This window comes from Peromyscus leucopus, chromosome 14 (genome assembly GCF_004664715.2).
Source record: "Peromyscus leucopus breed LL Stock chromosome 14, UCI_PerLeu_2.1, whole genome shotgun sequence".
NCBI lineage: Eukaryota > Metazoa > Chordata > Mammalia > Rodentia > Cricetidae > Peromyscus > Peromyscus leucopus.
The window spans coordinates 81,189,694-81,213,388 of NC_051075.1; the positions used below are offsets into that span (position 1 = coordinate 81,189,694).

At 39.5% G+C, this 23,695-nt stretch overlaps 1 pseudogene and 1 gene segment (V, D, J or C); both read right to left on the reverse strand.

The window, feature by feature from the left end:
* Window positions 1–7,017: 7,017 nt before the first annotated feature.
* Window positions 7,018–7,588, reverse strand: LOC114685198. The segment is given in 2 exon segments: window positions 7,018–7,415; window positions 7,498–7,588. Coding segments are annotated over 2 exon segments (441 nt in total).
* A 13,518-nt stretch (window positions 7,589–21,106) lies between these two features.
* LOC114685199 lies at window positions 21,107–21,754 on the reverse strand (annotated as a pseudogene).
* Between the last annotated feature and the right edge of the window lie 1,941 nt (window positions 21,755–23,695).

A 23,695-nucleotide genomic window follows, 5' to 3' on the forward strand; every position in this document is an offset into this window, starting at 1 on the left:
GCATTCCCACCAGCAGTGGAGGAGAGTTCCTCTAGTTCCATAACCTCTCCAGCATAAAGTGTCTTCAGTGTTTTTGATCTTAGCCATTCTGACAGGAGTAAGGTGGTATCTCAGAGTTGTTTTGATTTGCATTTCCCTGATGATTAGGGATGTTGAGCAATTCCTTAAATGTCTTTCAGCCATTTGGGTTTCCTCTGTTGAGAATTCTCTGTTTAATTCTAAAGCCCATTTCTCAATTGGACTGTTGGTCGTTTTGATGTCTAATTTCTTGAGTTCCTTATATATTCTGGATATCAGTCCTCTATCACATGTGGGGTTGGTGAAGATCTTTTCCCATTCTGTAGGCTGTCACTTTGCCTTGTTGACCGTATCCTTTGCTCTACAAAAGCTTCTCAGTTTCAGGAGGTCCCATTGATTGATTGTTTGTCTCAGTGTCTGCGCTACTGGTGTTATATTTAGGAAGTGATCTCCTATGCCAATGCGTTCAAGATTACTTCCTACTTTCTCTTCTAGCAGGTTTAGAGTAGCTGGATTTATGTTGAGGTCTTTGATCCACTTGGACTTAAGTTTTGTGCACGGTGACAGATATGGATCTATTTGAAGCCTTCTACTCGTTGATATCCAGTTATGCCAGCAGCATTTGTTGAAGATGCTTTCTTTTTTCCATTGTACACTTTTGGCTTCTTTGTCAAAAATTATATGTCCATAGGTGTGTGGGTTAATGTCAGGGTCTTCAATTCGATTCCATTGGTCCACATGTCGGTTTTTATGCCAATACCAAGCTGTTTTTATTACTGTAGCTCTATAGTAGAGCTTGAAGTCAGGGATTGTGATGCCCTCTAGAAGTTGTTTTATTGTACAGGTTTCTTTTAGCTATTCTGGGTTTTTTGTTTTTCCATATGAAGTTGAGTATTATTCTTTTCAGGTCTGTGAAGAATTGTGTTGGTATTTTGATGGGGATTGCATTGAATCTGTAGATTGCTTTTGGTAAGATTGCCATTTTTACTATGTTAACCCTGCCTATCCATGAGCATGGGAGATCTTTCCATTTTCTGACATCTTCTTCAATTTCTTTTTTCAGGGACTTAAAGTTCTTGTCATATAGGTCCTTCACTTGCTTGGTTAGTGTTACCCCAAGGTATTTTATGTCATTTTTGGCTATTGTAAAGGGTGATGTATCTCTAATTGCCTTCTCATCTTCTTTGTCCATTGTATATAGGAGGGCTACTGATTTTTTTTGAGTTGATCTTGTATCCTGCTATGTTGCTGAAGGTGTTTATAAGCTTTATCAATTCCTGGGTGGAATCTTTGGGGTCACTCAAGTATACTATCACGTCATCTGCAAATAGGGAAAGCTTGACTTCTTCCTTTCCAATTTGTGTCCCCTTAATCTCCTTATGTTGTCTTATTGCTCTGGCTAGAACTTCAAGTACTATATTGAATAAGTATGGGGAGAGTGGACAGCCTTGCCTCATTCCTGATTTTAGTGGAATTGCTTTGAGTTTCTCTCCATTTAATTTGATGTTGGCTCTTGGTTTGCTATATATTGCCTTTATTATGTTTAGGTATGTTCCCCGTATTCCTGATCGCTCCTAGACTTTTATCATGAAGGGGTGCTGGATTTTGTCAAATGCCTTTTCTGCATCTAGTGAGATGATCATGTGGTTTTTTTCTTTGAGTTTGTTTATATGGTGTATTACGTTGATGGACTTTCATATGTTGAACCACCCTTGCATCCCTGGGATGAAGCCTACTTGATCATGGTGGATAATTTTTCTGATGTGTTCTTGGAGTCTGTTTGCCAGTATTTTATTGAGTATTTTTGCATCAATGTTCATGAGGGAGATCAGTCTGTAGTTCTCTTTCTTTGTTGTATCCTTGTTTGGTTTAGGAATCAGGGTAATTGTAGCCTCATAGAAGGAGTTTGGTAATGTTCCTTCTGTTTCTATTATGTGGAACAATTTAGAGAGTATTGGTATTAACTCTTCTTTGAAGATCTGGTAGAATTCTGCGCTGAAACCATCTGGTCCTGGTTTTTTTTTGGTTGGGAGACTTTTAATGACTGTTTATATTTCCTTAGGGGTTATTGGGCTATTTAAATAGTTTATCTGGTCTTGATTTAACTTAGGTATGTGGTACTTATCCAGAAAAATGTCCATTTCTTTTAGGTTTTCCAGCTTTGTGGAGTAGAGGTTTTTGAAATATGACCTTAAAATTCTCTGGATTTCCTCAATGTCTGTTGTTATGTCCCCCTTTTCATTTCTGATTTTGTTGATTTGGATTCTCTCTCTCTGTCTTTTGGATAGTTTGGATAAGGGCTTGTCTATCTTGTTGATTTTCTCAAAGAACCAACTCTTTGTTTCATTAATTTTTTGTATTATTCTCTTAGTTTCTAATTTATTAATTTCACCTCTCACTTTGATAATTTCCTGGCATCTATTCTTCCTGGGAAACTTTGCTTCTTCTTCTTCTAGAGCTTTCAGGTGTGCTGTTAAGTCACTAGTGTGAGATTTCTCCAACTTCTTTATGTGGGCATTTAGTGCTATGAATTTCCCTCTTAGCACTGCTTTCATAGTGTCCCATAAGTTTGGGTATGTGGTGTCTTCATTTTCATTGATCTCTAGGAAGTCTTTAATTTCTCTCTTTATTTCTTCCTTAACCCATTGGTGATTTAGTTGAGCATTATTCAGTTTCCATGAGATTGTAGGTTTTCTGTAGTTTTTGTTGTTGTTGAGATCTAACTTTAACCCATGGTGGTCTGATAGAACACAGGAGGTTATTCTAATTGTTTTGTATCTGTTGAGATTTGCTTTGTGGCCAAGTATGTGGTCGATTTTAGAGAAAGTTCCATGGGGTGCTGAGAAGAATGTATATTCTTTCTTGTTAGGATGGAATGTTCTGTAGATATCTATTAGGTCCAATTGGGTCATGACATCAGTTAAGTCCTTTATTTCTCTGTTAAGTTTCGATTTGGGAGATCTGTCCAGTGGTGAAAGTGAGGTGTTGAGATCTCCCACTATTAATGTGTGGGGTTTTATATGTGGTTTAAGCTTTAGTAATGTTTCTTTTACATATGTGGGTGCCCTTGTGTTTGGGGCATAAATGTTCAGAATTGAAACTTCATCTTGGTGGATCTTTCCTGTGATGACTATGTAATGTCCTTCTTTAACTCTTTTGATTGATTTTAGTTTGAAGTCTATTTTGTTGGATATCAGGATGGCTACCCCTGCTTGTTTCTTAAGACCATTTGATTGGAAAGTCTTTTCCCAGCCTTTTATTCTTAGGTAGTGTCTGTCTTTGAATTTGAGATGTGTTTCTTGTATGCAGCAGAAAGTTGGGTTCCGCTTTCGTATCCATTCTGTAAGTCTATGTCTTTTTATAGGTGAATTAAGTCCGTTGATATTAAGGGATATTAACAACCAGTGATTGTTCATCCCTGTTATTTTTGGTGGTATTGTGTGTGTACTTCCCTTCTTTGGGGTTTACTCTTGTGGCTTTATCTATTGCCTGTGGTTTCGAGTGTGTATCTGACTTCCTTCGGTTGGAATTTTCCTTCTAGTGCTTTCTGTAGGGCTGGGTTTGTAGATAGGTATTGTTTAAACCTGGCTTTGTCTTCGAATGTCTTGTTCCTTCCGTCTATGATGATTGAAAGTTTTGCTGGGTATATTAGTCTGGGATGACATCCATGGTTTCTTAGTGTCTGCATTACATCTGTCCAGGTCCTTCTGGCTTTCAAAGTCTCCATTGAGAAATCGGGTGTTATTCTGATGGGTTTACCTTTATAGGTCACTTGGCCTTTTTTCTTGGCTGCTCTTAATATTCTTTCTTTATTCTGTACATTTAGTTGTTTAATTATTATGTGTCAAGGGGACTTTTTGGGGGGTCTAGTCTGTTTGGTGTTGTATAGGCTTCTTGTATCTTCATAGGCATTTCCTTCTTTAAGTTGGGAAAGTTTTCTTCTATAATTTTGTTGAATATATTTTCTGTGCCTTTGAGTTGGTATTCTTCACCTTCTTCTATCCCTATAATTCGTAGGTTTGGTCTTTTCATGGTGTCCCAGATTTCTTGGACATTTTGGTTCATGACTTTGTTGGCTTTAGTGTTTCCTTCGACTGATGAAACTATTTCTTCTACTGTATCTTCAATGCCAGAAATCCTCTCTTCCACCTCTTGCATTCTGTTGGTTATACTTGCATCCGAAGTTCCTGATCTTTTACTCAGGTTTTCTATTTCCAGCATTCCCTCTGTTTGTGTCTTCTTTATTTTTTCAATTTCCCTTTTCAGTTCTTGGACTGTTTCCTTTGTTTGTTTCATTGCTTTTTCATGATTTTCTTTCAGTGCTTTATTGTTTTCTTCCAGGACTCTAATGTTTTCTTCCAGGACTTTATTGTTTTCTTGGAGGGCTTTATTGTTTTCTTCTAATTTGTTTGCCCTTTCCTCTAGTTGTTTACAGCGTTCTTCCAATTTTCTTGTCTTTTCCTCTACACAAGCCTCTACCTTCTTCATGAAGTTACTCATAAGGCTACTTTCTTCTGCTTCTTCCAATTTTTGGTGTTCAGGTCTAGATGTTGGAGGCAGGCTAGGTTCTGGTGATGCTGTATTGCTCTTCATTTTGCTGTATGTACTTCTGCCTTGACGTCTGCCCATCTCCTTGTGGTTCCTTCTTGGTCTTATCAGTGTACTTGTTTCAGGAAGAGCTGACAGATTCAGGAAGACTCTCTCTCTTGTCCAAAAGGGAGTTCTCTTGTCCAACTCTCTGGTCCAGAAGGGAAGTCGGGGGCAGGCTCTGGTCCAGAATGGCAATCGGGGGCAGGCTGGGAGCTGGGGGCCAGTCTCTAAGTCTCAGGAAGTGGCTGGAGTCTCGGGCAGATGGGCGTGGGGGCAGGGCGCGGAGATTGCAGGGGCTGCTGGGGGCTTGGAAAAGGGGATCCCTCCCGGTGGGGCTAGAAGGGGAGCTGCCCGGTGGCCAGAACCTGGTGCCAAGTTGGGCAGGTCTTCCCGGAGTGGCTGGTGCCCAGGGATGGGGTCCGGGTTGGACCCAGGTACTCACCTCTGGTCCAGAAGGGAAGTCGGGGGCAGGCTGGGAGCTGGGGGCCGGTCTCTAAGTCTCAGGAAGTGGCTGGAGTCTTGGGCAGATGGGCGTGGGGGCAGGGCGCGGAGATTGCAGGGGCTGCCGGGGGTGGGGGCTTGGAAAAGGGGATCCCTCCCGGTGGGGCTAGAAGGGGAGCTGCCCGGTGGCCAGAACCTGGTGCCAAGTTGGGCAGGTCTTCCTGGAGTGGCTGGTACCCAGTGATGGGGTCCGGGTTGGACCTGGGTACTCACCTCTGGACCAGAAGGGAAGTCGGGGGCAGGCTGGGAGCTCTTCCCAAACTATCTTAAGACAACCTGTTAATATAATAGAAGCTAGACAAGGTTCAGGTCTGCACTAGCAGACTCTCTTTCATTTTACAGATAACTGAAATCTGTAACCCAAATGAACTAACAAAAAAACCCATCACTTCTCCCATTGATACTTCTCTAATTCACAGGTAAAACATTTCAATTTCCCTAGGTTCAGAAGCAACAAAGAGTTCCATTGCATTAAGCATGAAGCCAACATTAACAAGGAAACACCAGAAAGCAGAAAACTGTGATAAGGAAAAATCTGTTGCCAATGAAATAGAGTTAGGAGAGAAACAGTAGATGACATCAGTTGACATGTACACAATGGTCTTAGAGTTTTTCACAAGCTGAGTGTATAAGAACCATCTTCAAAGAAATCATTACATGGGACACTGGGTTGCAAATTAATCGTTACGAGGATTCAAGTTTCTAATATGCAATGATTGAAAAAATTTAATTACCTCTACTCTATTGGAGCATTAACACATTGGAAACAGGAAACAGGACACATCTTGTTTTCTCATCTATCTGCAATAATAGCATTCATTCAGGAAAGATCTTGCTTCTATTTCCTATCATAGGAAATAAATTGAAATTATTTTAGATTATTTAAATTTCCCTGTGATTTCCAACTGAACCCATCATCACCAAGTCTTAAGATTATAGACCTTTGTAGAAAACATGGAAAGTTTTATTCTTATGTTTATGTTTATTTCACCTGAAGGCAGGTGGCAAATGGATATCTGAGATGCACCATAGGGAAATAATGATATGCTTATTAGAAATTAAGCAAAGAGAAATTCTCATAGACTATGACATATCCAAGGGTCTCTAGAAGTTTTTTTGAACAGGAAGGGGAAACCACATATTGTAAAATATAAACAGACATATGCTTGTTTGTGAGGAAGCACATGGCAGCATTTCAGAACTGCCTATGTTTCAAGTGATTTCTTCACAGACACTTCTAAAAAATAGGAATTATCAGTGTAAATACATGTATTTTTGTTTAATATCATGTATTTTATCAAAATGCAAAACTATGTAATTTTTGTACCAACAATCCCAAATTTGGCAGTGCATAACCACCTTATAGCAAAGTCCTTAGACCAGAACCATGCACAGTTGACCTCATAAAATCCCTGCCCTGCATTACAGGGTGGTAATACAGCTGTAGTGATGTGTAGATCCCATTGACTGTATGACACATTCCTGAGGCATAACAGAAATGGCTTTGAGTCAACACTCTGGGACAAGTGCTCTGACACACAGATGTATCTGAGGGTGGAAGGAATGGAGAATCCAAAGTAGAATTCACTTTTTAATGGGTCAACTAATATGATGCCTAGGTCAGCTGAGTTTCAAAATGTTGTTTTCACTAAATAAAAAAAAATTCTTGAGACCAGAGATGGCACAGCTGATAAAGGCTAGATTCACAACTAAAAAGACAAGAAATATAACCACATACAGCACCTTGATAGTAACAGTGAAAAATAAGCAAATGTGACTTTAGAAAAACAGTTTTTCATGATCAGAGAGAAAAAAAGCTCCCAAGACTCTTTGCCCTTAGTGAGTAAGAAGCAAAAACAGAGAAAACCAGTTTTTCTTTCCAGCTCTGAAGTGTTTGAGTTCCTGGGCTTAGTTATGGCTCATCGCCCCCCCCTGCTGGTCCAAGGCTCCTCTGCAGGGAGGTTTGTGTCTGGGCTCATGCTGAAGTCTCCTCACTGTGCCTCTTGCACAGTAATATGTGGCTGTGTCCTCAGTGGTCACAGAGTTCAGCTGCAGGAAGAACTGGTTCTTGGATGTTTCTCTGGTGATGGAGATGCGGCTCTGCAGGGATGGGTTGTAGCCGGTGCTACCAGCACTATTTATGTACCCCATCCACTCCAGCTTCTTCCCTGGGGACTGCCTGATCCAGCTCCAGTCATAACCACTGGTGATGGAGTAACCAGTGACAGAGCAGGTGAGGGACAGTGATTGAGAAGGCTTCACCAGGCCAGACCCTGACTCCTGAAGCTGTACCTGGGACAGGATACCTTCAGACAAGAAGAGACAATTCTGTCAATCACAGGTTGTCACAACCCCTCATGGACACATGTATGAAATGGTAACACTCACCAGGAAGGGCTGTCACCAGACACAAAAGAACCAACAGTGTCATCTTCTAGGCTACACCTCCTCTTCCTCAGAGTTCAGCCTCCTGTGAGAGAGATGTGAGCTCCCACAGTCCTGGAGGGGATTTAACTTAGAGCTAGAAGATGCATTTGCATGTGGGGAGTCAGCCTTGTCTTTATAAATGGGGAGGGTGGACACTAGTCCATTTGTCTGTTACACTGTGTCCATCACTGTATCTCACTTCCTGTAGTGTGAGTATGGAATAAGAGAGAATAGGGACTACAGGGATCACAGGAAACATATCTTGGCATGACCAACTTCTACTTCCTAGTCCACCCTCCCCACCTCCATTCTGCTCCTGTACTATTGCTGTCTCAGGTCAGTGCCAACCTTCTTTTCACACTACTTTCCTGAGCACTGTCTTTCAGATTAGTAAGCCTACACTGCTCCTGCTTTTCTTCCTTTTCTCACCCATGAGGTCAGTTTCCTTCTTTCAGGGAAATTGGCACACTGCCATTTTGTTGTTGGACAAGGTCCACACCTACTCTTAAACCATCCAGTCTGTGGAATATAGAGGAAACCCATGCTGAGAGAAGCAGCTTGGAATTCTGCATACCTTTCTTAGGGATCCCATTCATCTTTTATCCTGTCCTGGTTCAAACCCACCCAGGTTAGACATGTGACAGAATCATGGGAGCAGGTGTGTGATAGCCCAACCACAGAGATTAAGGATTAAAATCAATAGGACATTCTTCTGCCTCAGGTCTCTGTACAGACTGAGACTCCTCTTGGAGTTTGCAACATGGGTCAGTGTTTGGCCACCATAAGAGTCCTTCCCTCTGTCCTCATCTTTCTTGTAGTTTCTACCTATGGACAAATCTTTTTTTCCATTGAATATAGATTTTTTTTCTCATACTATTTATCCTGATTCCAGAGAAAGCCAGGCATATGTCATAACAGGCTCCTAATAATTCAGTTAAGAATTAGGCCTCACTAGACCTCGTTCATGGCTTTTGTTTCTAAGCAGAAAAGTTACTGAGAGATCCAGGAACAAAGGACAATCCATCACTGATGCCTCTGACAGCCAATTTTCCTATTAAACTGCACATACCAGCCCCCACCAAATAAGGACAAGACCTTGAGACTCATTGCAGCTGGCCCAAATGGAAAGTTCTGCCCTTGCTATCCCTAAACAATCAGAAATATATTAGTTTCATTGTCACTAATGAAAGTCATAGATAGAATGATTTTACTTCCTTTAAGATTCCTGTAGCTGTGTATAAAAGAAGCCTGCAAGCTTCTCATGCGGGCTTTGCCATCTTTCATTTGTGCTGACTAGATGTAGGACACCAGCACATTGGAAATTTTTGTATCCTCGTGAATTAGACACTCTTGCTAATTGTATATTTCTGGTTGTCTTTTGTGGGACTTCTCCAGGACCCTAACAATTACTGTTTCTCCTTCCTCTTCTACCCCCAAGACCTGGAAGACCTCTCTTCCCATTCATAACATCTCACTGTGGTGATACATTGTGTCCCCGAATATATTATGCATCCTAATAAGCCTATCTGGGGTCAGAGGACAGAACAGATAGACATAGAGGCCAGAAAATGGTGGCACTCACAGCTTTAATCCTAACATTCCAAAAGCAGAGATCCATCCGAATCTCTGTGAGTTCAAAGAGACACTGGAAACAGCCAGGCATAGTGATTCATGCATTTAATCCCAGGAAATAATGGCAGAAAGCAGAAAGATATGTAAGGTGTGAGGACCAGGAACTAGCCTGATTAAGCTTTTAAGCTTTTAGCATCAGTTCAGCTGAGATTCATTCTGGATGAGGACTCAGATTTTTCCAGTCTGAGTAAACAGAATCAGCTGAGAAATTGCCAAGGTGAGGTGGCTGTGGCTTGTTCTGTCTCTCTGGTCTTCCAGCGTTCACCCCAATACCTGGCTTTGGGTTTGTTCTTACTAATAAGACAATTTAAGATTCATGCTACATCTCACTGTCTCTCCTTATAAAACATAGTGGCTTCTAATGAATAAAATAAAATGAGATTATACAAAAACTGACATATCCAATCAAGTCAAAAGAAACAAACAGAAGAAAAGAGCCAAAGAAAGGTCACAAGACACAGGTGAAGATGCAGAGACCTCCTGATTTGCACACTGTGCAATCCCGTAAGAACAAAAAATTAGAAGCCATAGGACATGTTCAAGGGAAATGTAGGATGAAATAAGAAATGATCAAATAAACAAATAAATGACCCAAAACCATGCATTATTTTGAGACAAGGAACCTCCAAAATTCATTTGAATATGATTTCTGATGGCCATCTACTGCAGGACATGCAACCTACACTTAAGAGTAGGTGGCTTCCTCAGGGAGATGCCCTTAGAGAAAACTGTTTTTTCATTTTCAGGTGGTTATCAATTGGATTGGGTTAGGGATAGGTGCCTATTTGCACCTATCATTTCATCTCTAGAACCTCATCTAGTGCAGGCCCATGCAGGCCCTGTGCATCTTTCCTCGGTCTCTCTGAATTTATATGTGCAACTATCCTTTTGATATAGAGGCCATATTTCCTTGGTGTGTCTGTCCTTTCTGGCTCTTATACTCTTCTTTCCTCTTCTTCAGTGTTCCACAACCCTGAGGGATCTGATGAAGACATCTCACATAGTGCTGAGTGTCCAAGTTCTCTCACTCTCAGAATATTGTCCTGATGTGGGTCTCTATATGTGTTTCATTCTGTTGGAGGAGGAAGTTTCTCTGATGATGGCTGAGCAAGACACTGATATTGAGTGTAGCAGAATATCATTGTGAATAATTTTATTGTGATCTTCTTTTTATAGAACAGTAAAATTTATAATTATCCTAGGTTCCTGGAATATTTAGTCTCAGATTATTGGTCACTCAAGTAGTGGAGAGTATTAGTTCTGTTTCTTGTAGTTTGGGTATATTGTACATTCATTTTTATTGAATTCTCAGAAGTCTTTAACTTCTTTCATTATTTGTTCCTTCAGCCAGTGGTGATTCAGTTGACAACTGTTCAGTGTCCTTGAGTTTGTAGGATTTCTGTAATTTGTGTTGTTGTTGAATTCTAACTTTAATCCATGATGGTCTGATAAGATAGAGGGGGCTATTCCAAATTTTTTTATATCTGTTGAGATTGCTTTGTGACCTGGTATGTAGTGAATTTTAGAGAAGGTTCTATGGGGTACTGAGAAGAAGGTATATTCTTTTGTGTTTGGGTGGAATGTTCTATAGATGTCTCTTGAGTCCATTTGAGTCATAACATGTTAGTTACCCTCTTCTTCTGTTAAGTTTCTATGGTGCAGGGCTGTCTATTGGTGAAAATGGAGTGCTGAAGTCTCCCACTGTTAGTGTGTGGGGTTTGATGTGCGATTTAAGCTTTAGTAATATTTCTTTTACATATGTGGGTGCCCTTGTATTTGGGCATACATGTTCAGAATTGAGACTTAATCTTGATGGATTTTTCCTGTGATGAATATGTAATGTCCTTCCCAATCAGTTTTGATTAAATATAGTTTAAAGCCTATTTTGTTAGATATTAGGATAGCTACAGGAGTTTGCTTCTTAAATTTTTTTGATTGGGAAATATTTTTCCAACCCTTTACTCTGAGGTGGTGTCTGCCTTTTAAGTTGAGGCATGTTTATTTTATACTGCAGAAGGATGGATCCTGTTTTCATATCCATTATGTTAGTCTGTGTCTTTTTATAGGCAAATTGAGTCCTTCAATATTATGGGATATTAATGACCAGTGATTGTTCATTCCTGTTATTTTTTGCTGGTAGTGTGTGCGTGTTTCCCTTCTTTGGTATTTGCTGGTTTGTGATTATCACTGCCTGTGTTTTGTGGGTGTGTTTCACTCCCTTGGGTTTGAGTTTTCCTTTAGTGCTTTCTGTATGGCTGGTTTTGTGGATAGGTATTGTTTAAATCTGGTTTTGTCATGGAATATCTTGTTGACTCCATCTACAGTGATTGAAAATTTTTTCTGGATATAGTAGTCTGGGCTGGCATCCTTGGACTCTTAGTGTCTGCACAATATCTACCCAGGACCTTCTGGCTTTCAGAGTCTCTATGGAGAAGTCAGGTGTTATTCTGTTTGGTCTGCTTTTATAAGTTACTTGGCCTTTTTCCTTTGCAGCTCTTAATATTCTTTCTTTATTTTGTATGTTTAGTGGTTTTATTATTATATGATGAGGGGACATTTTTGAAGGGTCTAGTCTTCTGGCGTCAGAGAACAGAACAGCCACTAGATAAACACAGAGGCCAGAAAATGGTAGCACATACACCTTTAATCCTAGCATTCTGGAGTCAAAGATCCATCCAGATCTCTGTGAGTTCAAAGCCATACTGGAAATAGCCAGGCATGGTGACACATGCCTTTCATCCCAGGAAGTGATGGCAAGAAGCAGAAAGGTATATAAGATGTGATGATCAGGAACTAGAGCTGGTTAATCTTTTAGCTTTTAGCAGCAATTCAGTTGAGATCCATTCAGATGAGGACACAGAAGCTTCCAATTTGAGGAAACAAGATCAGCTGAGGAACTGATGAGGTGAAGTTGGCTGTGGCATGTTCTGCTTCTCTGATCATCCAGTATTCACCCCAATAACTGGAATTAGATTTGTTTTCATTAATAAGCCGTTTTAAGATTCATGTTACAAGTCTATTTGATGTTCTGTAAGCTTCTTGTATCTTTATAGGCATTTCATTCTTTAGGTTGGTAAAGATTTATTCTATGATTTTGTTGAATATATTTTCTGTACATTTCAGCTGGTTTTTGTTTCCTTCTATTCCTATTATTTTTAGGTTTGGTCTTTTCATGGAGTCCCAAATTTCCTATTCATTTTTGTGTTATGGCTTTGTTGCTTTATTGCTTTGCTTGACTGATTAATTTATTTCTACAATTATGTCTTCAACACCAGAGATTATCTCTTCCATCTCATGTATTCTGCTGAATATGTTTGTATCTGCAATTCTTGTTCATTTACTCAGACATTCCATTTTCAGCATTTTCTCAGTTTGTGTCTTCTTTATTTCCTCTATTTCAATGTTCAAGTCTTGAACTGTTTCCTTCACCTGTTTGATTACATTTTCTTGGCTTTCTTTAAGGGATTTATTGATTTCTTCCAAGTTTTTGTTTGTCCTTTTTTTCCATTTCTTTAAGGGGATTTTTCATTTCCAATTTAAAAGTCTCTGTCATCTTCATAAAATCATTTTTAAGGTCATTTTCTTTTGCTTCTTCTATGTTGTGATGTACAGGTATTGATGTTGTAGCATCGATAGGTTCTGGCAGTGCCATATTGCTCTTTATGTTGTTGAATTTATTCTTGCACTGGCTTCTACCCATTCTCTTCCTCCAGTCAGCTGTGGCAGTGTTTGTGGCTCAGGGAGCTTCTTAAGTCTTGGGGGATGGTTGGGTTTGGGTAACAGATTGGGACTTGTAGATTACAGTGTCTGTTTGGGGGTGTTAGTGGGGAGGTCTCCCCACAGGAGTCTTGCCTGCTGGCTAGCAACTGGAGCAGTAATGGGAGGGGGGGCATGGATTGTGCCTCACAGCCTAGGTACTAGAGACAGTTGGATCTAATTTTCAATAAAAAAATCATTTGCTAGTTTTAAATATTTTGAATTGATCATGGATTTTTGTATATTAATACAAATTTAAGTTTTTTTGGGGGGTATAACATACTATACATACATTTCTACTCTTGTTCAAGGTATTATACCTATACAACTCATCTAACAATGTAATATAAATTTCTAGCCCTTGTAGTGATATATTGTGTACCCTAATAAAGCTTGCCTGAGGATTAGAGGAGAGGACAGAGCTAACCACTAGATTACACATAGAAGTCAGGTAGTGGTGACACACATCTTTAATCCTAAGCACATGGGGGGCAGAGATCTGGATCTCTTTGAGATCAAAGCCCCTCTGGACTACATAAGATTGACACAGTCTAGGAAAGAAATAGAGGCAGGCAATGTTGGCACACACCTTTCATCCCAATACCCGGGAGTCACATGCCTTTAATCCCAGGACTTGAGATCCCATGCCTTTGCTTGGAAAATCACATACCTTTAATGCCAGCACTAAAAAAATGTGGTGATATATTGTGTATGCAAATAAAATATGCCTGAATAACAGAAAACAGAACAAGTCACTGGATTAAACATAGATGCCAGGCAGTGGTGGCACATGCCTTTAATCCTAGCACTTGGGAGGCAGACATCTGTCTGGATCTCTGTGAGTTTAGAGCCACCCTGGGCTACATGAGATTAACTCAGTCTAGGAAAGAAACAGGGCCAGGCAGCTGTGGTGACATATTGTGTAACCTAAGAAAGCTTACCTAAGGATCAAAGGACAACACCATACACTAGATTAGACATAGAGACCAGACAGTGATGGCACACACCCTTAATCCTACCACATGGGAGGCAGAGACACATCTGGATCTCTGTGAGATCAAGGGCACACTGGAAGCAGTGTCAGGCAGTGTTGGCACACATCTTTAATCCCAGTACTGGGAACAACACATGCCTTTAATCACAGGAAGTCATGGCAGGGCAGAAAAAAGTATATATAAGGCACAAAGAAACAGGAACTTAGGCAGTTGAGCTTAGACTCTTTGGGTGAGGACTCAGAGGATTTCAGTCTGAGGATTCATGGAGTTGTCAAGGAAATAGGTGGTGGCTGTGCCTTGCTCTGCTTCTCTGATCTTTTAACCATCACCCTGATATCTAGTTTTGGGTTTTTTATAAGATTCAAATGAGAGACAGTCCTGGCAGTGGTGGCCAGCAGGGACATACAGGCCTGGTGGCAGCCAGCAAATTGGCAAGAAAGAAGTCAAACTTTCACTATTTGCAGACGATATGATGGTATACATAAGTGACCCCAAAAACTCTACCAGGGAACTCCTACAGCTGAGAAACTCCTTTAGTAAAATGGCAGGATACAAGATCAACTCAAAAAAATCAGTAGCCCTCCTATACACAAATAATAAAAGGGTTGAGAAAGACATCAGAGAAACATAACCCTTTACAATAGCCACAAATAATATAAAATAACTTGAGAGAACACTAACTAAACAAGTGAAGGACCTTTTTGATAAGAACTTTAAATCTCCAAAGAAGGAAATTGAAGAAGATATTAGAAAATGGAAGGATCTCCTATGCTCATGGATAGGTAGGATTAACATAGTAAAAATGGCAATCTTACCAAAAGCAATCTACAGATTCAGTGCAATCCCCATTAAAATACCAACACAATTCTTCACAGACTTGGAAAGAAAAATACTCAATTTCATATGGAAAAACAAAAGACCCAGGATAGCTAAAAGAATCCTATACAATAAAACAATCTTTGAAGGCATCACCATCCCTGACCTCAAACTCTAATATAGAGCTATAGTAATAAAAACAGCTTGGTACTGGTATAAAATCTGACATAAGGACCAATGGAATCGAATCAAAGACCCTGACATTAATCCATGCACATATCAACACCTGGTTTTTGACAAAGGAGCCTAAACTATACAATGGAAAAAAAAGTATCTTCAACAAATTGTGCTGGCATAACTGGATGTCAATATGTAAAAGATTACAAATAGATCCATATCTGTCACCATGCACAAAACTCAAGTCCAAGTGGATCAAAGACATGAACATAAATCCAGTTACACTAAACTTAATAGAAAAGAAAGTAGGAAGCACTCTTGAGCGCATTGGCACCGGAGGCCATTTCCTAATTAAAACACCAATAGCACAGACCCTGAGCAAAACAATTAATATATTGGACCTCTCGAAATTGAGAAGCTTTTGCAGGGCAAAAGACACAGTCAATAAGACAAAAAGACAGCCAACAGAATGGGAAAAGTTCTTCATCAACCCCACATCTGACAGAGGATTGATCTCCACAGTATATAAAGAACTCAAGAAACTAGACATCAAAATACTGAACAGCCCAATTAAAAAATGGGATAAAGAGCTAAAGAGAGAATTCACAAAACAAGAATCACAAATGGCTGAAAGACATTTAAAGGAATGCTCAACATCCTTAATCATCAGAGAAATGCAAATCAAAACGAATCTATAATACCACCTTACACCTGTCAGAATGGCTATGATCAAAAACACCGATGACATTCTTTGTTGGAGAGGATGTGGGGCAAAGGAATCACTCCTCTACTCTTGGAGAGAATATAAACTTGTACAAACACTGTGGAAATCAGTATGGCGGTTTCTCAGAAAATTAGGAATCGAACTACCTCAAGACCCAGCCATCCCACTCTTGGGCATATACCCAAAGAATGCTGATTCATACCATAAAGATACATGCTCAGCTATGTTTATAGCGGCACTATTTGTAATAGCCAGAACCTGGAAACAACTTAGATGCCTGTCAATGGAAGAATGGATGAAAAAAATGTGATACATATACACAATGGAGTACTACTCAGCAGAGAAAAACAATGAAAGCATGAAATTTGCAGGCAAATGGATGGAACTAGAAAAAATCATCCTGAGTGAGGTAACCCAAACCCAGAAAGACAGTCATGGTATGTACTCACTCATAAGTGGATTCTAGATATAAAATAAAGAATAATCAGACCACAACCCATAGAACCATGGAGACTATATATATAGCATGGAGGTCCCTAGGACGACTGTGGCTTATAATAAATTTCGGTTTTACTCAATTATTGAAAAAAAAATAGCCAAATGAATGGAAACACTTGAACTATGAACCAAAGGCTGAGGGGCCCCCAGGTGGATCAGGCCCTCTGAATCGGTGAGACAGTTGAATGGCTTGATCAGTTTGGGAGGCAACTAGGCAGTGGTACCGGGTCCTGTGCTCATTGCATGAGTTGTCTGTTTGAAACCTGGAGCTTATGCAGGGACACTTGGCTCAGTCTGGGAGGAGGGGACTGGACCTGCCTGGACTGAGTCTACCAGATTGATCACAGTCCTCTGGGGAGGGTTTGCCCTGGAGGAGGTGGAAATTGGAGGTGGGCTGGGGGTAAGGGGAGGGAGCTAGAGGGTGGGGAACAGGAGAACCCGTGGCTGATATGTAGAACTGAATGGTATTGTAAAATAAAATAAAAGGAGAAAAAAAAAGATTCAAATGACAGGCAGTGTCACACGCCTTTAATCCCAGCACTACAAAAAAAATGTAGTGATATATTGTATACCCTAATAAAGTATGCTTGAAGATCAGAGAACAAAACAAACCTGTAGCCATAAATTTTCTCAGGTCTCACCGACCCACTCACCCAGTGGTCCCACATTCCTCCAGTCCTGCTGAGCCCTGAGGTCCCTCAGCCATTTATAAAATAAGCATTCAGAGGTCTAATATTAATTATCAACCCAATGACCTATGGCAGGCTTCTTGCTAGCTAACTCTTATGATTTAACTCAACCCATAACTATTAATCTATGTATCACCATGTGTTCTATGGTTTAACCTGTATCCCATTACACGTTGCTTCTAGGATGGCAGATGGCAGTCTCATGTCCCTCCCACAATGCCTTTCTCTTCCCTGTCTCTCTCCTTGGATTTCCTGCCTGTCTCTCAGCTGCTGTGTCATAGGCCAAAGCAGCTTATTTATTAACCAATGAGAATATATATTCACAGTGCACAGAAAGACATTCAACAGAACTTCTCCTTTTCTATAGAATCAAAAAGTAAGGTTTTAACTTTAGCATAGCAAAATTACATACATTAGAATAGTTAATAAGGAGGAATTGCACTTATAATGTCTAGTTTATTTGAATTTGGCAAAATTAAAGAAAATATTCCATCTATCCTATATTTGTATGTCTTAAGTTTTATATCGAATTTATCTTTTATCATAACCAAAGAAAATTATAACTATCTGGTCTTCAACTATATCAAAGGCCCAGAAGTATATAATATTACCTAAGTAAACAGGAAATACATTGTAAGCAACTTCCAAGTCTAGAATGACAGAGACAGCTGGCTGCCTGTACAGCCACCCAAAGTTCCTCTGCAACATTGGGGCAATCATCTTAAGCTTATAAGCTTAGAGATTTAAGTTGCTTCTCCCTGTGTCCTGTGGAATATCTGGCAGTCTCCTCTGAGAAGTAATAACATGAAGGACCATCTCACCTTGTTTTGGTAAAATTCAGTGGTTATTTTTCTAAGAGTACTGCATGTCCAGTTTATGTAACATACTGTCAAGAAATCCAGGCAAGAGAAGTTCTTTGCTCACCAGGTCATTTATTGCCCAGAAGATAAACTCCATATGGAGTGTCTTCAATGACCGTCTTCCTCTTGAGGTAAATTGGTGCTGCCAGGAACAGATATGTCTCATTGTCCAGAAAGTCTAAGTTTTAAAACATTTTAAATGCCATATTCTGTAAGTCTTTGAAGTGTTTGAAGATTACGTACCTAATTGAAATATACGTTTATATACCTAAAAACTTAACTAACATGACTATAAGTTTCATTATCCTAGATGACTATTAGTCTGTATTTCTTAATTATGTATTATACTTTTAATTGTGCTGCATAAACATAAAACCTTAAGCAAGAGTAGAAATATGCACAAAGTATAAGAAAATTAATTTTAAATTTGTAATAATCTAAAATCTATGCAATGTGAAACATTTAAACAAGTTGTTTCTCTTTAAAAGTAGATTCAATACTCTTCCCTTTCCTCCTAGCATATCAATACTATCCCCTTTTCTTCTTCAGAAAGAGATTGCATTTATAATCAACCCTCTTTAAATAAAAATAAAAATTTATGAGCAATATTTTGGGAATTTGGGAGTAGCTTTTCATACATACTACTTCCTGCTGATTGGGGTCATGGGTAGTCTTAAGGAGCCTAAAAATAATTATAGTTAAATCTTAGCTGTAGAGTCTATGAAGCCTGGATCATATCAGCCAGTTTCTTTGAAGCTGATTATAGATGTTGGATGATCTGGGCTCTCAGAGACCTTTCAGGGGGTCTTGGCTGGTCAAACTCATTAGCCTGTAAGCAAGCCAAGTGTTCTTATCTTATGGGGAAACAAAAGTAGAACCTCTTTTCCAAAGCAACACATCCTTAGACATTAATTTTGAAGTCAATATACCATATATATATACATATATATGTGTGTATGTATATATATATATATATATATGGTATACATATACATATACATATATTTGTTTAACCCAGCACCCTTTACAATCAAGATGTCTTTTTTTTTGTTTTTTTCGAGACAGGGTTTCTCCCTGTAGTTTTGGTTCCTATATGGATGCACTCTACAATCAAATGTCTTTCTGCAGTTAAAAATATCAAAGACAATATAAACCAGAATCTCTGTGTGATTTCCATTTTTATATAACTTATTTTTGTATTACTCTTACTGTCTCTTTATAGACTTTATTTTTTTACCAATCAAAGATTCCCCTTTCCCCTCCTCCCCACTAGCCTCCCTCTCCCAACCCAACCCCCAGTCTTCCCCACAAGAAGGCAAGGCCTCCCATGGGGAGGCACATTCAGTAGATGCAAGTCCAAGTCCCTCCCCATTCCTCAAGGCTGCTCCAGGTGTCCCATCACAGGAAGTGGGCTCCAAAAAGCCCATTCATGATCTAGGAATGGATTCTGATCCTACTGCCAGTGGACTTCCCAAACAGATCAGGCTACACAGCTGGCTCACCATGCAGTGGGGCAAGCCCTGTCCCATGAAGGTTCCACAGTTGTTGATCCAACTTTCATGAGTTCACGCTACTTTGGTCTTGTCATCTCTGTGGGTTTCCTGATCATGATCTTGATGCACTTGTTCATAGAAGCCCTCCTATCTCTTTGATTGGACTTTTGGATCTCTGTCTTGTTTTTGGCTGTTGGTCTCTGCATCTGTTTCCCTCAGTAACTGGAGAAAAGCTCTGTGGTGACAATTAGGGAATTCACTGACTACTAATTTTCATTTCTTTATATCATAATTACTTGGTAATAATGACTTTCAAGGACTAACAATTTGCATTACATTGTTAAATAAACTATATAGGTACAATATTTTGAACAAGATTAGAATTGAATTTACAGTATTTTCTAACAAAATTAATCTTAACTTTGTATCAATATACAAAATTTATATACAATATACAAAATTCCAAACCAATGTAAATATTAAAACTAGTAGTTGCTTTTTAATAGTAGATTCAATAATCTTCCATTTTATCTTATATCTATATTTTTTTCAGACTAGATTCAATAATCTATCCTTTTATCTTATCCTATCTGTATCTTTTTTTCAGAGTAAACTCAATAACATATATATATATATACATACATATATATATACATACATATATATATATATATATATATATATATATCTTCTTTTCTTGTCTTGTAGTCATATTAGGTATGCTTTCAAAGTCAAACAGATACGTTTTTTAAAAAGAGAAGGTGTCTTCAAACACCTCAGAGGTCTATAGAATATGTCATTTAAGACATTTTAATCATAGACTCTCTTTTTGTTACTATGAGACATGTCTGCTTCTGGCAGCACCAATCTATGTCAAAGAAGATGATGAGCATTGAACAGAAAGGCTGGGATGTTAAGTTTCAAACCTGGAAAAATGGTTGAGATGCCTATTTTAAAATATTAAAGCAGAAAGTAGTTGCCAGATGCTCCCTGCATCCCTCAGTTCATACCTGTTAAAGGGCTCTCCTGGCTGGCCTCCAGAGGTTGGACACACCTTGAAAAGTTGCTCTTCCATATGTAATCCAATTATTTTAGTTACCTATTCATTTTCATCTCTCTTTTTGGCTTCTTGCCTGCTTCATCTTGTTCTACTCTGTCCTTTCCTCTCCCTCCCCCACTCCTCACGTAAGTCCATTCTGTACTCTCACATATCTCCAGCCTCTGGCTTTGCTCTCCCACATACCCATAATAAAATTTCTTCTCCACCATACCTGGGACCAGTCATGTTCCTTTAATATTTTAATTTTTTATACACTAACAACCTTCCCCAAGTCCCCACAGAGTTACAGCCTAGGTCTCAGCAGAGCTTAAAGTAAGTTGGTCATGTCTGTTTAAGAACAAAGAGAAGAAGTTAGGTGAACAATATGTAGTGGGAGATATGATGATGAAAGTTATAGATTAAGCAACTGAATCAGCTAGAAATAAAAACAGGGCATATCTGTGCATAGTTCTTATGGAAGCAGAAAGACTTGAAACCTATTAGGGATGTAGGTTACTGAGTATGACCTCATATCCCTCATGATTCAACTAATCTCAAACACTGTCCTAATCAGAATACTTATAAGGCTTTGCTTTGAAACTCATTAGCGAAAATCATCAGGAATACTGGAGACCTTTCTTAATATTTGATTCTTTGACATCATCAGAAACATTTCTGCTATCAGAGGTGATTTTTTTACATGTAATTTATGTTACACTGTAATATATATATATATATATATATATATATATATATATATATATATATATATATACCCTAAATTGTGACAAACGAGAATTCAATTATCACAGACTTCACAGAACATAAAAATGGAGGACATTCTGAGAAATCAGTATATGAGGTGACAACTCTGACCACATAAAGCACAGTTCAGTTATGTCTTAACCTGTTCCTGCACTGTCCCTTTTCTTCATGTGCTCTCTGCGCCCCCTGCTGGTTCTGAGCACCGCTGCAGGGAGGTTTGTGTCAGGGTTCACACTGAAGGTCTCTCACTGTGTTACTACCACAGTAATAAATGGCGGTGTCTTCGACTTTTAAACTGTTCATTTGCAGATAGATGCTGCTTTTGGAATCATCTCTTGAGATGGTGAATCTGCCTTTCACAGACTCTGCGTAGGTTGTTGCATAGTTATCTGGTTTGTGTTTAATTATACCAACCCACTCCAAGCCCTTCCCTGGAGCCTGACGGAACCAGTGCATCCAGTAGTCAGCAAAAGTGAATCCAGAAGTTGCACAGGAGAGTTTTATGGAACCTCCAGGCTGCACCAAGCCTCCCCCTGACTCCACCAGCTGCACCTCAGACTGGACACCTGCAAAAGTAGAGAATCCTGTCAGTAAACACTCACAAATGTCCACTGTCCCTCTCACTCATGTCCACTCAAGCACTGAGTATCTTTCCTTATCAATAAGTTACCTTTTAAAAGAGCAACAAGGAAAACCCAGCTCAGTCTCAACTCCATGTTAGATGTTCTGTGTTCAGCGATGATCAATAAATGGGAAGACCAGTGAGTACAGAGCTGGTACCTCTGTCAGAGCTGTAGGGTCAGGGCTGGTTTTCATGAGCAGAGGGGAACATAATTTGCATATCTTCCTGCTATATCATGAGCTCAAAAGCAAGAGCCTTAGTGAAAACAAATCATGATGCAATGTCTGAGATGAAATAAAGACCAAAATTGCATTGAAAGCACTGAAGTATGATTTATTGTCCTGGGTACAGCTTATTTGATAGAGTATTTTTTGTGTGTCTGAAGCCCTGTGCTCATCCCTACCATTTTATGATAGGCAAGACGATAGGGCCAGAGAATCAAAGGTTTGTGTTATGCTTGGGGTATATGAAACTGTTTGTCAAAAGAGTAGAGAAGAAAAATGGAATCAAAAAAGAAAATTTACTTAGTAGGAATTTGTGTTTTAACATAGAAATGTAAGTTTTCAGCCTTATTGTATTATGCTCTGTATTGTAAACCCTTTTCCTGACTTTGCTTAAATTATTAAATAATTTATAGGAAATTTAGATAAGAAAACTAAAATATAATTAGTCAAGACATGTCATAAGTTTCGGTGAATAATGAACACAGGCATTAAATTGAATTAACAAAATGTGGTCAAACCATAGGTTAGAAGTACAGTATATCATACATAAAGGTCTCTGATAGACGCCCCCCAAATTAAAGAACTAATACTGTACTACCTAAGATTATTCTTTGAACAATGATAAAAACACATTTTGAAGTCCTGTATTTACCATTTAGCTCTTCCAGAGCTGATCTACCCCACCTACCATAGAGACCTACCCTTTCCCATCACAAAGGTATTCCCAGCACATCTGTGACCTCCCTAAAACAACCAGTGGGTCTATTTACTACCACACCATATCCTTCTGCTCTCTGGATCCTCAAGGGCATGCCTTTCTTTCACTGCCAACTAAGCTCAATGTTACACACACACACACACACACACAGAGAGAGAGAGAGAGAGAGAGAGAGAGAGAGAGAGAGAGAGAGAGAGAGAGAGAGAGAGAGGGAGAGGGAGAGGGAGAGGGAGAGGGAGAGGGAGAGGGAGAGGGAGAGGGAGACAGAGACAGAGACAAAAACAGAGACAGAGACAGAGAGAGACAGAAAAACTATTAGTTAAAGTTAAAAAAGCTAGAATTTGAGAACGAGTGAGAGTTGGATGTGGGAAGAATTTGAGTAGGTATATTGATGGGTAAATATGCAGGATAAGAAATTCTCAAAAAAATTTAATTAAAGAATTTTAAAAGCAAAGCCTGGTACATTCAGGTGAGGCAGGAACAAGCACCACACCATACATCAAGGCCGAGCAAGGCATCCCACCATAGGCAATGGGTTCCAAAAAGCCAGCTCATGCACAAGGGGTAGATCCTGTTCCCACTGCCAGGGGCCCTTCAGACAGTTCAAGTTACACAACTCTCTCCCATATGCAGAGGACTTAGTCTGGTCTCATTCAGGCTCCACAACTGTCAGGCTAAAGTTCATGAGTTCCCACTACTTGGATACATTGTCTCTGTAGATTTCCCCATAATGATTTTGACTCTCTTTGCTGGTTTTTGTCCCTCCTGACTCTTCTCAACTGGATTCCCAGATCTCAGTCTAGTGCGTGGCTGTTGATCTCTGCATCTGCTTCCACCAGTTACTGGATGAGGCCTCTATGATGACAGTTAGGGTATTCATCAATCTGATTACTGGGGTAGGCAGTTTAGGCACCCTTTCCATAGTAGTCTAATCTGGAATCATCCTTGTGGATTTCTGGGATTTTTTCCCTATCACCTGGTTTATCCCTAAACCTATAATGTCTCCCTCTATCAAGATATCTCTTTCATTGCTCTCCCACTCCATCCTCCCTGAACTGGACCATCCTGTTCCCTCAAGTTCTCATCCCCAATCCCCTACCCTCTATTGCTCCCCTCACCCGCAGTTTACTAAGGAGAGCTCATCTATTTCC